Source organism: Takifugu flavidus, chromosome 15 (genome assembly GCF_003711565.1).
Source record: "Takifugu flavidus isolate HTHZ2018 chromosome 15, ASM371156v2, whole genome shotgun sequence".
Taxonomy (NCBI): domain Eukaryota; kingdom Metazoa; phylum Chordata; class Actinopteri; order Tetraodontiformes; family Tetraodontidae; genus Takifugu; species Takifugu flavidus.
In genome coordinates this window covers 6,602,848-6,620,012 of record NC_079534.1, presented here as the reverse complement: position 1 = coordinate 6,620,012, position 17,165 = coordinate 6,602,848, and the positions used below count along the sequence as shown (strand labels likewise).

Sequence of the window (17,165 nt, the reverse complement as noted above, 5' to 3'; positions counted from 1 at the left end):
TGTTCATTGTAAAGCCTCATTGTCAAACTGGGAGGCTTCCATGTCAATTATCCGTTGCTCTGTTTGTGTACATGTGTGAGAGACAGAAACAGAACTGCCCTGTAAAATGGTGTCACCTGCTCAGGCCCCACATTCTTCCATGTTCACTCCTGGGTGTGAGTACATTCGGAATGCGACGCATTAGCAGCGATACAGGCCTGCGCGTCGGAATTTCGAGTAGCAACACTGAGGCTAATCTGGGCGAAACCTGTCTTTGTCACTTATAGAATTACACATCTCTGTGAGAATGCCATCTATGTCAAGCACGCTGGTAATGGCGAAAAGGGAACAAGGGAGCGGGGCCACCCGAGAAAGTTGAACCCGGAGGAATGCGGCTCTCTGGCCGTTAATGAAGAGCACTCTTCTCCCGTGGCGAGACAGAAGCAACGGTGACAACGAAGAGGAGAAGAAAGCTCCACGGCAACGTCAAAAGGTGTCATGTATATTAGAATATTTTATTGTTTTATGAAATGTTGGATACTGGTTGAAGTTCACAGAAATGTCCATTTGAAGTCAACACTGGGTTGATTGTGTACAGCTCGACATATCCGTGATTGTCAGCACATAACTTAGAACAAATACACATACATAAACTCTTTGGCATCCCGCTCAAAGCACTATTATATCTAAAATACCAATAAAACATCTGTATAAAATACAATAATAATAGCAATAATATTAATGAACCTGTTGTTAGTTCAAAGCTCACAGTAAACAAGAAAAAAGAAAAAAAAACACAGTGTTGTTTTTAACGTTCATCCCACAGTGGCGACCAAACCGGCAGAATCGCCACCATCGGGAATCGCACTCACATACTGTATTCACACATGCAAACACATTATTAAGAAATCTGGGGGGAATGGGGGGAACAAAGCGACACATGATGAATTCAACACCATCCCAAAACAGAAAAATCAAACACCAATTTTACATACAACTCCCACCGCCCCCCACGCCACCGAGGTGTGGTAGGACCGGCTACTCAGCTCAGGAGACGTGGACAGTGCGAGTACTTAAATCAGCAGTGTTTCATCTGGAAGTTTAAATTATTAAACAAAGGGATCATAGAAATGGGACGGGGGTGTTGGGTTACTCCAATTGACACATTCTGGAGCCGAAGAAGGGAAATGGCCACGCAAATAACCTTATTTATCAAGAAGCGCATGATGCTTAAGTTAACATTAGGGGAATGTTGAAACCAGATAAGATATATAAATATATTGCATACACCTTCTGAGAACACTTTTTTTTTTCTCATTGCAGTCCAAAATACTGTCCAAGTACCTCAGAAGATTCATCACAACCCCCCCCCCCAAGCTGGACAAACTGCCTGCAGCTGTCTGAGCTGTGAGAATATGCGAGTGGGAGCACAGCTCTGCCTCCAAAAATGCGAAAATGTCCTTTTTTTTCTTCCTTATTCGTTGGCCTCTCTCCATGACATTCCTCCATTCAATGTTTTGTTCAGTCTCTATTCAAAGATTCTCAGAATTGGGTTTTCTCACATCTCTTCAAATGAAAATTTCCACCGCCTCCGTCTCCAGGTCTTCCAGGCCTCTGAAGGGATTCAATTTCCTGGGCGCTGTCTTGTCTACAGGGGAAGGGGGAAAAAAAAGGGTCAACACTAAACACTTTATGACTAAAACAGTGGAAAATGTCCTCAATACGGTTCAGTGACTAAAGGTTAACAGCATTTTTCCACAGGCACACAGAACACTCTCCATGGACTCAACTGATCTGCATTTTTCTTTCCCCGACTATGCACATTCCACCAGGCCCACACTATGAACCATGGCCTGCACAGATGTTATCCGATTGGCCAACTTAGGAGCAGTATGGTTAAATCAATAAAACCCATGAATTTGTGTTGCAAAACGACTTGGCTGCATGAGACGTGCGTCTGTGTCGAATCACTCTTTGTACTGGTAGCTAACAAACAAAACAAACAAACATCTTTGATGGGTTACTCACCACTACTGAGTTTTGTCGTGCTGGTAGCCTCCGTGGCTTTGGCTCCGTCTCCTTCCTGTTCTGACTTTCCTGATTCGGGTGGAGCAGACAGCTGACGGTGTGGCAGAGTCTGGTCATCAGAAAGGCTCTTAACTGAAAGGCGAAAGTGGGAGAGTCACTCTCCGTCCACATGCTACTCGATTCCGAAGGTGATCGGCGAACTCCTCACCTCTAGTTTTTGTCGCGGCCATAGTGGTGCTGATGGAGGGGGTGGAGGTAGCGGGTCGCAGTGACGCTGCTGCCTTATTTGCGTGAGGGGTCTGTTCATCCTTCCGGCTCTGGTCCTGGTGTAGCCGCTGGTTCAGGATCTTGATGACGGCATCTTTCTCCAAGATCTGAGCGTAAAGGGCACGGATCCTAAAAAAGAAATGGACACCAGAGGGCAAAGGTCAGGATCTGCCACATCTCTGACGTGATTCCCAAAAAAGATACATCATTAACGGATACGCACCTGTTCTCCATTTCCTGATTTCTGTAGTCTGCAACTGGGAGATCTTCATTGAAGCTGTTGTTGGAAGAGTGACAGGGCGAGTGGTTAATGATGGTGGTGTCCCTACAGAAGAAAAAGACAACATCATTGGGGTTAGCCTTGTGTTCCCAAAGACATTGACATCCCAAGGATGAGGCTGAGGAATCCCTAGCTGTGATGGTTACCTCTGAGCAGCAGCAGTGGCAGCAACCTCCATGGCAAATTGCCTCATGGTGCTCTCCTCGAGGTACTTCTGCTCCCAGCGCACCATGTCAGCTTCCAGGGCGAGGATCCGCTCCTCCCGCTCCCGCAGGCGCTCCTGGAGGGAACTCACAGTCACGCCTGGCGGCTGGGTCTGCCTCTGTTGCGCCCTCAGACTTCTAAGCTCCTGCTCAAGTCGGTTCCTCAGCTTCATTTCCAGGCTCTCCCTCTTCTCGCAAGTGGACTGGAGCTGGGCCAAGGCACTCTGGAGCCTCTCCACCTTCTCCACATAGGCGTTCTTTCTTCTCAACTCTTCCTCGAGTTGGCGTAACCGCCTGCGCGCCACCTCCAGGGCCTCCTCGAGGTGCTTCGTCCGGACACCCTGCTCCTCCGCAGTGGACCGCAGCCTCTGTAGCTCGCGCTCAGAGCGCTCTCGTTCCAAGTTCTGCTCCTCGTCTGAAAGTAAAAACAGCCACGTTGAATTACCGTATCCCCCAGGTATTTGCGTGGAAAAAAAGACCAATCTTAAATACACCCCTGGGGTCTACCATTAGAAAGAATGAGAATTACTAGATAATAGCCAGTGTTCCTCATTTAGAAAAGCACTCCAAGAATGCAGAGAGGAAGGAGGTGGAATGGGAGGGGGCTACCCCATCCCTCTGACCCACATAGCATAGAGCATTCCTCATCAAGGCCATACAAACACCAGCACTCTGCTTGTGTCCAGTTCCTTAACAGACACCATAAATCACACATAACGGGTGGTGGGGGACCTCTTTTTTTGACCTTCTGCGATTCCACGCTGTGATTTAGAGCTCATTCGTTTCCAATTGCAGCGTGCTACATGCGCTAAATTCCCCATTATAAAGCCTTCTTACCAAATAAGCCGAGGTTACGCAAGTGAAATTCCTGCATGCAGGATACCCTTAGCTACAAAGTGGGCCCCAAGATTCAATCCAATCAAGCACGCTGATTACAAAAGAGGATGTAACACAAAGCCAGGGAGTGGAATGTGGCAAATAACAAAACAGCATACTTACTTTGCTCAAGCAGCTTCGCCATGATGTGCTGGTTGTGGTCGGCAGCTTCCACTTCTTTCGCAACATGCGTCCTGGCATTTTCCAAGTTTTCTGAAATTTGTTTGAAAATTTCAACATTAGCATTACTAGGAATTGTGGCAGTCCTTCCCTTATTGTGTTGGTTTCAAAGCGATCTTAGGACTCACCTCTGAGGTCTCTGTTGAAATCCTGTAGCCTCCTTATCTCGGACACCAGCCTCCTCCTCAGCGTCTGCTCCAGACTTTCCCGCTTAGTGCTCCCCTGCATCAGTGTCTCATAGGCCTCTGAAATTCGCTGAATCTCCTGCTCCAACTGAAATGGGTGGATTGGTGGAGAGGAGGAGGACAGGAACAAGGATTTTTTTGGTTAACCTTCTCATACCAGGGAGAAGCTGGAATGGTAATTCATGTTGATATTGTACGTACTTCAAAATATGAATATATGTCTGTGTTTATTGTACACTTTGTGTATGTGCACGCATCATATCAATCAATCAACCTTTATTTATATAGCGTCTGTTACATCAAAACTGTTTCTATATAATTCCATGAAGGAATTCAAGCGCACACCACTCCCTGTGAGACTGATTTATATCTACATTCCTAAGGCCTGATAGCTTTAGTTCCAGGTGTGTGAGCGCAAAACACACCACAATGCACAAGTCGGGCTCACATTAACACACACGTAAGCGTGCACACACACACAGGTCTGGGAAGGCTGCCAGAGAAGGAAAGGTGTGCATGCCTGTGCCTGGGTTGTGGAAGAGTAACCCGCCATTATAGCAGTCACACACGCATGTTTACCCAGGGCTGTGGCCTAACGGAGAAAACTTTCCAACCCTGGCAATTATCATTTTTTAAGACTAAGATAAGGCATAGACCATGTGACATAACTCAAACAAAGTGGATTCTACTCTGAGCGGTACTGTCATTTCTGTTTCAACCGCATGGAAAGGGAAAATATTTCACCATTACTAAATAAGATGTTAGTTTGGTTTGGACAACCATGGAAAAGTAGAAGTCAAGCTGTCGGTAAAGGGAGAATGTGGCGAAAGTGCCATATGCTGTGAAAACAAAGACGACCTTTCACTTTCTAGGCAGCAGCCGACCACCTGTCAGGGACCCGCGCGCCCCACCCCCGTCTGTCGTGTGTGAGGGTCACAACCCAATTGACTGCTGTCTGACAAGCCCTAGATTATGCAGAAAATCTATGACCTCCCCTAAAAGCACACGCACACACACAAGAGGCCTCTGCCGGGTCAGCTACACAATGAAGCAAGTGTGTAAACACAGTAGCAGGCTGTGACCTCTATTTGTGTTTCTTTGGTATGGAAGGTAGCAGCTGCTGATCTCATCTGTCCCATACAGATGAGGGGGATGGATGTTACGGAGACAACTGTGAACTGGGGTTGTGTTTCACTGACAGGTGGCTGGGATGGGGCCTGGCTTTCACTGTGCATCCCTTGAATGTTGATCCTCGATTTATAATGTGCCCTTTTACGCCATTTCCATAGAATGTGGCGGATGTGATTGCAGCCCACAATTAACGTGTGACTTTGAATGGCCCAAATGTCATCAAGTATCAGAGGTCCACATCAGAAATAAATTACCTTCTGAATACGGTTGGTCTTCTCCCTGTGCGCGGCAAGCTCTTGCCTCAGTCGCTCGTTCTCCATCATCAGCAGCTCCACCTGGCTGGGCTCCTCCAAGCCTGCAGGGGGCAGGCTGTTGAAGGCGTTGTAGCATGGGACGTCTGTCGACTGACTAGACTGGACATACCTGTGGAAAAAAATAAATAGAAAACCTCTTTAATATAGCCATATCAAATCAGTGTGTGTTTGTGTGCGTGTGTGTGGGGATCACTTCATTCCAGATTGAAAAAGTAAACTGATGCTGATATCCAGCTACGCTGGTAAATAGCTAGTAACCATGCCAAAGTATGATGATCCAGTTTTGCCAGGCATGACAAACATCACCTGGGCTGGTCTTGTTTTCCCACAAGCATTTCGAGAAGGAAACAGCATCGAGTGACTCACACGAGTAAGTATGTGTTTGAGCATGTGAAGTGCAGTGACGAACTTATGATTCCAGGGTTGGCTGGAGCACAAAAACTCCACCACACCACATGATGTAATCGTGAAAATAGTCGTCAAGCATGTAGAAATTAAAAAAGTTGTCCCTGCGTTCGTACCTGTGCTGCTGTGCTTGCACGGACTCCTGGACCTGGTGGGGAATAAATCCTTGACCCTGGATAGGGGCCGAGTACTCTGGAGGAGGGCTGCGCTTGTCCAGGCTCTGGACCATGTTCCGGTACGTGTTGTAAGGAAGCTCAGGGTAGCTGTGTGAATTGCTCTTGATGGCCTCTGCTTTAGCAGCGGCATCATTCCTCTCCAGTGATATCTGCATGTGGTGCTCGCTGAGCGACCGCGCATGGCTACACTTAAGCTCCATCAGATCTGGTTCCTCGTGGAAGGCCCCCTCGTGCAGAAGTGTCCCCTCCTGGAGCTGCCTGATGGGGCCTGCATGGGCCCAGTGAGAGGCCAGATACTGAGAGTGAGCCTTGGCCTGCTCATACGTTGGCAACTCTTCCCCGTGCAGCTGGTAGAGGTCGTAGCCACTTTCTGAGTGGTGGTAGTCCCCCTGGTGCTCTTGGCCCTGAGGCTCCTGCCTCGCAGAGAGCTGGGGAAAGGGAAGTTCCTCCTGGGTGAGACTCTCCAGAGAGGATCGTGGGCTTCGGCCCATATCACCTCCACTGCTGGGTCCGCTGTTGCTCCCGCTGCCTCCACGCAGGGCCTGCTGCTGGATGGCTAATAAGGTACGGGTGTCTGTGGGGTTTCCATAGCGAAGCTGCTCCTGGATGAGCCGGTGCAAGACTGTGCCAGATGGCTCTTCAGTTGATGTCATATCTCTTTGTCTCTGTTGGTCTTTATCTCCTTTAAAGAACAAATGAGCTCTTCCTTATTTTGAATGCAGGGTATTTGAATAACTCGGCAGGGAACCTGAAACACAGCAGATGGAAGAATAAAGAGTCTCATTTTAAACATTTTAAATCATTTAAATATCAGTACTAAGAAAGGGCAGCTGTAGTCAAGATAATTGTTTGAACACTAATTGCGATTTCTATCAACATTTCATTTTAGAGCAGTCTAAAACGGACGGCTCGAATTTACATGAGCAGCATAGATGCGAACATATTTTCCACAGCGGACAAAAACGCGTGCACCTAAAATTCCAGTCTCACGGGGGAGCAAAAGCGCACAAAAGCGCACTAAAACAACTTTAAACACTGTCTTAGCGCATTAAATAATCAAATAAGCGGCCGCTGTTATTATTAGAATTCCGTCAAAACGGAGCGCGCCGTGAAAAGTTCCAGGCGGACGGCACGAATGCGCCTCCTTTGTCGCCTTTTCTTTTGTGCCAAAAGGGAGAAAACGGACGATCGTCTTACCAGCTCACGCTCTCATCATAAACAATCGCGGTTGTCGACCTCGTTCGTTACAACTTTACTTGTATTTCCACGTTTCTTTTTCTTTTTATCCAACCCGAGTTAAATGAGTCTCATCTCCTGTGTAACGCGGACGGGTTGCCGCGATCCTCTGTTGCTGTGAAATGATTGTGGAGAGACCAGGCGGCGATAATAAGTAACCGAGGAGGGACTGAGGTCGGAATGCCTGGAATGCCAAACGCGAGGTCCTTCTGGGATCAAAAGCGTAAAAGCACAGAGGGGGAGGGGGAGCCCTCTGCGACAAGCCCCGGCGGCGAGGGCTTCATAAATACATGCAGGTATTTAAATTTGGACACGGGATGAGGAATTTATAAAAGTAAATTCTCCTTCGTGCGTAAGTTTGCCGGGACGTCTTTCCGCGTCCCGAGCAGAGATTAAAGAAGCTTTCAGATCCTCAACAGAGGAGGGATATCCAACCCAAATGTGACTGAGCCGCAGAATGAAGCTCCCTCGTTAAATTTAATCATGAGACAATCATTTACTACCGTTTGATCATGGTAAATGTATTATTATTAAAAAAAAAAAAAAAGACAGATAGTAACAGCAGTGTTAATCCTGACCTAAGGGCACAACTGCACAAACATGTGTTTCATTTAGCAAACTGCTGCATTCCTAGCATTTATCTAACGATATTTCGGAATTCATTTGGCAGCTATTAATGGAGACGGCATTCTTTAGAACTGTATAAAGGCTTAACTTTGTTTTATGCTTCATCGATTTTCTTTGCTTTTAAGTGAAATATGTTGTGCCCAAAATTGTTGTTCTGGCCTCAGAAAGACACAGTTGCTGGTCAAAGTGGCGCCAATTAAATGTATTTATTATATCTTATTTTCATGTAGTTTTGTTTGTTTGTTTGTTTTAGTTTGTTAATAATCAAGTGATTATTGTACCTTAATGTTTCCAAAACTAAATTCATCCCACTTCAGAATTCAAGCTCTCTCTCTCTCTCTCTCTCTCTCTCTCTCTCTCTCTCTCTCTCTCTCTCTCTAACTCTATCTTTCTGTTTGTGGGGGTGTGTGTGTGTGCTGTGTTTTGCAGCTGTCTCCTGGAATCTGGGGTCATATGCCACCTTATGACAAACACAGTGGCTCTTTGTGCCCCGTACCTCTGCGCGGTGGAACAGAAAGCTTAGAAAATGCAACGCCCCGAGCGCCACTCATCCCACTCTTTTTCGTGGTTCCAGTCTAAAACGCGCAGGCCTCATCCAACCCACTGCGTTTGAGGTCCACACATCATCACAAGATGCCTGATGGACGCAGGTTTTACCCTCCTTTGCTCTGTTTTATCTCCTCCTGCATTTCTGCCTATTTTGCCGACTTAAAGATGAAGAAAAATCTACTTTAAATGCCAAAAACCAAATCTTTATGGCACTTTTTCTTCTCTACAAGCAAAAAAAAAAGAAAAAGAAAACAAATATCTTTATCCCCTCACTGAGGATATACTGTGAACTTTAGACGGGGACTTTGACTTTCACCATTGGCCATGTAAATAAATATTTCAGTGGTTACTGACTGCAGCGTTGCTGCAGAACAAAGTTGGGAACTAATGAGACGCACGCAAACTCTAAGTGAATCGTTAAACAAATGAATACTATCAAAGAAGCGGGCCATGATTGATTGCTGTACAGTGTGTCCACTGGCCCCAGGCTGGTCATGTCATTAGACTTCAAAATCTCCAGATCCAATGAGTTTGCATCGATCATACGTGTCTGCAGTCCTGCCTCCAGCTCTCTTTACCCTCCTTTAATTATACTCATGCACACATTTCTGTCATGTCTCAGATGCCGTGTATTCTTAAACATGTCCTTTAAAAAAAAAGACAAGTATGCAGACACTGTGTCTCTGTGGGCGGCTCTCACGGGGAGGCGACTGGTCAGCAAAGTGGAACATGTTTGCATTTCATGATCCACACTGTGAAGCAGCGCAGTCTCCACCTTTTTAAAACGCTGCTCATGTCATTTAACACCGCCTCACGACTTCCTCTGCTCCCTCCCTGTGTGTGTCTGCTGGCCGACAACGCCTCTGGCCATTTTGTCCTCCATTGTAACACACTTCCTGTGAACTTCCAGAGGAATGCGAGGCTGACCCTTTTGAGAATTACGGACGCTTTCGGTCTGCCATTACAGGAGATGAACATCCCAAACTGGCCCGCCACAACAATTCTTATTGTCTGAGGCCCAGACGGCGCTCACCTCCATAAACAGAGCAAGTTAGCGAAAAAGGGGAATAGCAGCGAGGAATGAAAATAAACAAAAGTATAACAAAACATCTTGAAATCAGTCGGTTCAAATGAGGCAAATGAGCAAATTAGTTCCCTGCTCAAGACCCAGTGGGGCAATTTAGTGTCTCAAATCAACCCCATGTGCCCATTTTTGGACTGTGGCATGAAACAAGGAAGAAGTTAGTGCATAAAAAGCAAAATATAACCCTTTTGCGATAAGGCTAACCACAGTGTTTGATGTGGTTATGATACAGAGCGGTAAGTGAAAACAAATTTGATGAATTTGACGCATCCTTGGTTCACTATTAAAACCAGTCTGGGAGGTGGAAAGTTGAACTTTTGATAATTCCTCATAAGTGTTTGGTTAGATTGTTGGGTAAGCTGTCACGATCCAATACAGAGAGTAGGAATGTGCTGTTTTAGTTGTATCTGTAAATGGATAATCAAGAAAAAAAGCATGTTCTGTACGTACTGAAAGGATAGTGTGACATTCCGTTGCCATAATCTTTATGCCTTGTTGATAATCCTGCTGTTTTTCCTCCTTCCTGGCATATTTTTGAGGATTCCCATGTTCAGTGTGTTCAGAAACTCGCCTTTTTTGTCATCTAAGAGCAGGAATTATGCACAAAACAATAGTTCTGCTGAACAGTGGGCACAACTGCTCAACGAGGTTGTTGCAAACATTAACTGGGACACTGATATTTTCCAGACAAGAGATGCCATATGACGAGTGACTCCACAACCCAAGACCTGTACTTTTCGGTGTACTTTGGACTGTGCATGATCTGCAGTGGTCTTTGGACTCACTCAGGTATTCAGGGGCAAGACTCATGGCTGGTCTGAGTTGAAGGTACCAGATAGAACAGGATCCATGTCAGACCGTGTGGGAAAGACTGACGCAGAATAGCAAACAAGGTCATCTGATATGGCTAGATTGGTGAGGAATGTCACTGATAGTGGTGGAAGGAGCGGGATGAATTTGTCTCCGTGGTTCTAACATCCACGGACGACTTCCTCGTCCACACAATAGACAAAGACAAGGTGTGCAGTAAGTGGTATCCTGTTCTCAGAGAACCTCCGACGACAGGTTTCCCATGTATTCGTGTCTCACAGCAGCTTTGATTGTAATGCCAAATGAAATTTTAGCACAGCGAACACGGTAAAGTGGTTTGACTCATTTCCTCGCCGACACCGTAAAGGTATAAAAAAGTCCCATTAGTGGTAACAATCAGGTTATTGGTAGGTGATTTAGAATGATAGAGTGGAGAAACGGCTGCATGCTACGGCAAGTCGAGCTGCATTCAAGGGAATTTCCCGACATTCGCAGACTTCAGACATTAGTCACAAGTGATGCATCCGTTAAGTTTTCAAAGCTAGCTAAACAGATGTGTGGCGCAGACGTTTACAGGCAGGTTGTGTTCATGGCTTCCTCAGCAGAGCTTCTCTTCCATTTTCTTTTTTGAGCTGGATAAGAGAAGTGATACTTGCACTTGCTGTTTGCATGAAAATAAACAGCAGATGGATAAGCAGCGGGATTAGCTCGGCTGGAAATGTAGCATAACCAACGCGGAAACAGAAAAATGCACGTTGTTGTATCAACACTTCAGACTGTTTAGTCAACTAATCACACAGGATAATTAGGTCTGATGGCCAGTCAGATTGTGCTAGATGGTTCCCAAATGGTTCTGACAGCATTTGTCTAGTAGTAGGACGCTAACAGCCTGGCAGACCTTGAATAATTTGACGATACCAGTCCAGAGGTTGTCTTTGAGTTGCAAAAGCAAATGTTCTCATTTGGATTTGAAGGTTAAATGTGATGAGCACGGACAACCAGTCCCATTTGACGGAGGAACTGGAAAATCCACATTTTTTTCCTCAGTGGTGATATCTGAGCAGCGTGGTGTATCGTGTTCTCCACATGAAGGGCATTGTTGCCTGCGAAAGACAGGCGAGATGGTTGGACGGGAGGTGTTCACAGGACAGTGTTGGGAAAAGCCTCTCCTGATTTAAGCTTATGTTTAGGCATTCGTCCACATTCCTCTCCGTGATTAAATTTTATGGGATTTTTGTGCCATTGGTTAGTAAAACACGGTGCACCTTTGACACAGCAGATTTAAATTGCTTACGTCTCTATAGCAACTTAAAGCCTCAAAACACTGGCCTCTGCTCTGAGACATATTAGTCATACGGCACTGAGGGCAAATAGCTGAGATTCACATGAAAAGACATTCCATTTCTCAATTTTCTTCCCTATTTTTCGTTGGTTTTCGACATGTGACCGAAATGTGTCAGGTCAAGTGTCAACGTGTGGAACAAGTCATAAAATTGGAAAAGAGGGATTCATCTTACGGGGGCCCGGCAGCCAGACGACAAACAAATAGCTCGCATTTTTCTAGGGGTTGCATAAGGTTTGGCCTAAATTTTTGAGCGACTCGGAATAGATCAACAGGGGCTCAGTCAGAAATGAGATTAAAGTCCCATTTATTCCCCTGGTTCCACTGGGTACTGTGAAGTCCTTTCAGGGATTCCGGTGCGCGGTGCCCTTTAGAGGTGTAAAAACATTTTGCAGCCTTGTGCCACATGGACGACATGCCTGCAGCCTACCAGACAAATGACACAGCAACAAGGCGTGACGCTCTGTCCTAAAACAGCCGCGCATCCCAACGAGAGCTGCCAGAGAGGTCACCAGAATGCCAGTCATTCAACCGGGTCCCAGCGTGTATGCCCCCAGCAAATAGCTGCATCGCTCTGCTGCTGAGACTGCACATAGCATGTGATCTGATGGCTGGCTTTGGCTAGCAGCACTGTGGAAACTGGGAGGAGGGGGTCTTATGTGTGGTGTTCAGCAGCTCTGAAAACATACTTGCAGGGGGTCAGGGGTGCTTTCCACTGTCCAGAAGCAAGGAGGGGAATGACAGTTATGAGAGATAATGTGGATGGAGGTTAAGGGGGAGCAGGTAGGTCACGAACGCACGTAAAACATGAAGGAAAAAGACGTCAGTCAGGCCGTCGCAGGAAGTAGGATACGCCATTGCCACCGTCGAAGCCGAGTCCAAGACAGCCTGGGGCATGTTTAAACACCACCCAGTCACAAAACTTTTGATTTTCACAGCTCTCGCTTTGATTGTGAATTTTTGATGTCACGGATGAATTGGGAGGTTTTAAAGTGAATTAGCGGAGGCTTGCAAGGAACCCGTGTTTTTTTTTTTTGGGGGGGTTCAGCGAGGGTTTGCAGGTGAAACAAACACTGATCTTTCCTCCGTGCCTTTTTATTTAGTCAGCATACCTTTGTTGTTTGCACTTCCCCAGCTGCCAAGCTGATGTTGTGCAATGCGAGTGTTTTGACATTAGGCGCTAGCCCATATTTTGCAATATCATGCACTTACCCGTAAACAGCAGTGCACTCACATTCTGCTGGGATTTCACTTTTTTGCTTCCTGTATGCTTCCAGAGACTTTAAATAACTGTTATTCACAATATTAGATTCTGTTATACAGACTGCAACCCACCGGTTTCTCTATATGTTGCATGTGGTTGCATAAGTCACATCTTTTTATGACTCAAAACTGCTTTACTTCAATAAACATTTTATTTCTGTACTCTGATGTCTGTCTTTATTTATTTTATGTTCGTAAACCTGGACCTGGCTGTCTCCTAACTTAAACTTGATGACCCAACTTCAGCATCATATTTTTCTTTAAAAATCAATAACTCATTTCTGTTATTGCACAGCTTCACTAATCTCTTAATTGTCTGCAATGGAAAAATTCCCCATTTTACTCACACTTACACCAGCGAGTAATGGTGATTCATCAGTGAGATATGTTAAGGGTTCCAGCTCAGGACCTGGACGTGCCTGCTGACACACAGAGACTCTGTTGTGTTGACTCAAAGAAGATCATTGTATTGTTTTTAACAGACAACCCGTCTTAAGGCTTTGAGGAAAATATAACGGCAAAATCCATTCGGATCGCTCAAAGGTTATTCAGAAAAGCACATTGTATGTTGACCCAGATAGATTAAAGCATCAATAAATCAGCATTTGATGGTCTTTGCAACTGCATTTGAGGACACATTTAAAGTCTTTGAAATCTTCATTCTTAAACTGATGATGGACTGTTTCTCTTTACTTAGTTGAGTGGTTTAATGGGGGATAATAGCAGTGAAATGGGGCTGTTAGCTGCATACCAGCCCTACTCCTGCACAACACAACAGATGGTCTCAAACACATTAAGCGTGCACAAAAAATGTGACAATCATCCAAACATCCGTCCCTCCTGAAAAGGCACACCTGTTATTTGAAAACCATTCTAGGTGAGTAGCTCATTAAGCTGATGAGGGAATGCCAGGAATGCACGAAGCTGTTGTGAAAGCAAACAGTAGGAACTAAATTTATACTTAAACAACCTAATGACGGGTGAGAAGGTCTCAGATCTAACAGAATTTATATTCTATATGCTTATATATGGGTATTATATATAGCTTAGCTTCAGAGAGGAATAAAAGTTGTGGATTAATGAGATACACTCACAATCAGCTGCCTCGAAAGAACAGCTAAAAATACAAAGAAATTCTAACTTTGTCTTCAAAATTCAATTTAAAGGCTTGTTCTTAACCGTGAACATCATAATAAAATTTTGGCTATTAAGAAGATAAGCTAATGCAATTTATGCTACTATTAATACTATTCATATTACTGTAGCGAACCTTCTGCTAGTGCCATGAACAACTAGTTTATCAGTGAAATGCTGAGCATTGGTTTGACTTCCACTGTTCTTTTATTCAATGGAAACAATTGGTGTAGTTGCAGGAGTTACTACTACAGAATGTTTACCATTTCTGCAGGAAAAAGGACTTAAAATGGGACAAATGGTTGGCAGTAGCCCCTCCACCATTTTTCAGTTCACAGTTTGCAAAGGAATGCTCAACATCTGCTGGCTGACGTTTTTCCTAATATAACTCTTGCTGCGGACCGATCAGAGGACACCCTGTTCGCGCTGATGTCCCAGAGGAAGAATGCAAACACGCAATGCGCTTCCAAGAATTCCCAGTTGAGGATTTTTCTGGAATGTCCTAACAAGCGTCCCTCCGCTGTGTTTACAGTTCCAGGCCGATGGCAACCCTGCAATCTGCGCTGCCAGCATGTCATTATACAACCTCTGGGGGACACACACACACACACACACATATGCAGGAGCAGTGAGAGTTACTGCAGAGGAGTATTCTGACCAGAGGTTTGGATATTTGTCCTCAGAGCTGACCATCTCACCCCAAACAATAAAGAAAAAGGCAACCACAGGCGGTGACTTCATAAGTTTGAGCGAGCCTTTCTTTAAATTAGTAAGACGTCTAGACAAGCAGTGATGTGTGTTCAGACTGAACTCTCGTGGTTTTCGATGCCTCATAAGGTTAAAAAAAAAGAGGGTGGTGGTAATTGTTTTAATTTCAGCCTCATGTCCCCTTGGAGTGGGAAAATGGACTTTTGAATTTAGATTTAAAGTTCAGTTCATGCTTCAGGTTGGGAGTGTGATGAGTGTTAAAAGTTTTGTGGAAAGTGGGAAAGCATGTGACACTGTGTGTGTGTGTTTGTGTGTGAGTGTGCATGTGTGTGTGTTTATGTGTGCCAGCAGTGTGTTCCGATCTACTTCAGTGAGCTCGGGAACGTTATTGACTTCAGTCGCTCTTATGTAACTCAGGAATGTTGTAACTGGATCATCTCACCAGAGCAAAAAATACATCCAGTATGAGTATTCATTCTCAAGACAAACTTGACTTTTAGTAAACCCCAGAGATAAATATTCATGCTTTTGGGGCTTGTTTGTCAGAATTTAAACTTTGCACCCAGTAGTGAAAAAGACTGCAACATTAAAATACTTAATCCAGGAAAAGTTCCATAACGGAGCAAAATAATCATTATGTGTCAAAGATATTTTCTGATTCAGCTGTTTCCTTCTGCCTGTGATGTAAATACTTTATTCAGCTTCATTTTTCTAAACTCTAGAGTGTAATTACAATGCAACTCAAGATTGTAGATGTAGCAAAGCTACATTTAGGTTTAATTAAAGGGGAACTAGCCTGCTTGAGCTCATTGCTTTGATCTTTCTGTTGAATGGAAGACAAAAAAACACCCAGACAATCTAATTAACAAACCAATCAAAGCAGAGACAGCAACAAAACGGGATTTAGATGGAATTTGTGAGTTAGCTGTATGATTGGCTGAAGCCATCCCATGATTTACAGGCTTAATGTCCCTCAATGAGTCATTTCAGGTGACCATGACCACGACCAGCTCATCCATCGTCTTGACATTGAGCTCCGCATGGTTGTGTGTACGTCCTGCACTGTTACTCCGTGTTCCTCTAGGCTAATTCATCCTTGATGAGGCCCAGGACCAACCTCAGTCAGCTCATCTGAGGAATGAATGCAGTCAGTAGCATCTAAGCAGAAAAGATATGGGGAGAAGACACAACCTTGTGGAACTCCAATGCCAGGGGGACGGGAATAGTTAGCTGCCAACCCACACCTGTTGGTTCCTGTAGGACGGATGAAGTGGGTTCGCTGTATGAAGAGCGCATCCGTTCAGGTGCTGGTGGAGGTGGTGGAGACTGAAGTTCAAGGCATCATCCAGGGAGCGGCTGTCTCTGTAGGCTAACGGTGCCAGCAGGAGTCTGTAGATGCTCTTAGCAAGGTCAGGGTGTTCTTTCTTTAAGCTCCCCAAGTGACTGAATTTATTCACAAAGGTCATTCTCTTCCCTTTTTGAAATTGGAATGATGGATGGTGGCACGCAGCACTCAGATGGACTGACAAAAGCTGAGAACGCCAGTTCAAGCTGGGCTGTGCTGGTTCTGAGCGTTCCTGAGGAGCTGGCATCAGGACTTTGCTCCAAGACCTTGATGACATCCTTCTCTGTGACAGCGTAATGGGATGGAGTGGGGAGAGGTATAGAAGGGAAGGGAGAGGTTCCATGCTCTGAATGCTGCAGTGTGTGTGTGTGTGTGTGTGTGTGTGTGTGTGTGTGTGGAGGGGGTGGGAAAACTGTGAATATGTTAATGTTAAGACCAGGGTGAAATCTTGTCAAAAGAGGTGCTACATATCGACGCCCCCAGAGACAGAAGTACAAAGTGGTCTGACTCTGTGTGAAGTAAGAAGCCAAAGGTAAATCTTTTTTGCAAACAGCACCAAGCACAGAGGAATGTTTTCACACAACCTGTAGAAAGACCGTTTAAGTCATCTTTAATCTGGAGATAAAGACATGTAATCTCATTGTTTGCAGCAGCAAGCTCATTTTAGCTGCCTGGGGCCCAACAAAAATGAAATGATCCCAAAGGTTGTTTGTACAAATGTCTCATTAGAAGCTACTGTTACCGTTTCAAATTAAATGCAGTCTGCTCCTTGAATTTATTCACAAATGTATACACAACAACAACAATCCAGCTCTTGTAATAGCCACTATCTTATCAGTATGTAAACATTGCCATTACATTGCCACCCCTGAGGAAAACACAGCTACGCCTGCAACTAAGTGCATGGATAAAATCTGGAAAGTTCTCTACGGACAGACAGTGCATACAGTCTTTTACAGAACAGTTGAAAGATGAAATTGGTCTAAAACGTCTGTGTAATCATTACCACTAGGGGGTCGCCAATATGGGGAAAGTTGGTACAA

General features: G+C 45.0%; 1 protein-coding gene and 1 long non-coding RNA gene across 2 annotated transcripts; one reads left to right on the top strand and one right to left on the bottom strand.

The window, feature by feature from the left end:
• Positions 1–475: 475 nt before the first annotated feature.
• amotl2b (angiomotin like 2b) lies at positions 476–7,490 on the bottom strand. The gene is made up of 10 exons (XM_057056302.1): positions 7,222–7,490; positions 5,965–6,772; positions 5,384–5,552; positions 3,942–4,086; positions 3,757–3,846; positions 2,701–3,172; positions 2,498–2,599; positions 2,216–2,403; positions 2,008–2,139; positions 476–1,627 (listed from the first exon to the last, which is right to left on the bottom strand). The coding sequence occupies exons 2-10, from the start codon at positions 6,675–6,677 to the stop codon at positions 1,548–1,550; spliced, it is 2,091 nt and encodes a 696-aa protein (XP_056912282.1). The 5' UTR covers positions 6,678–6,772; positions 7,222–7,490; the 3' UTR covers positions 476–1,547.
• Positions 7,491–7,562: 72 nt separating this feature from the next.
• Positions 7,563–13,097, top strand: LOC130538575 (uncharacterized). The gene is made up of 2 exons (XR_008953912.1): positions 7,563–7,775; positions 8,317–13,097. It is a non-coding gene; the product is annotated as an uncharacterized LOC130538575 (long non-coding RNA).
• The last annotated feature ends 4,068 nt before the right edge of the window (positions 13,098–17,165 follow it).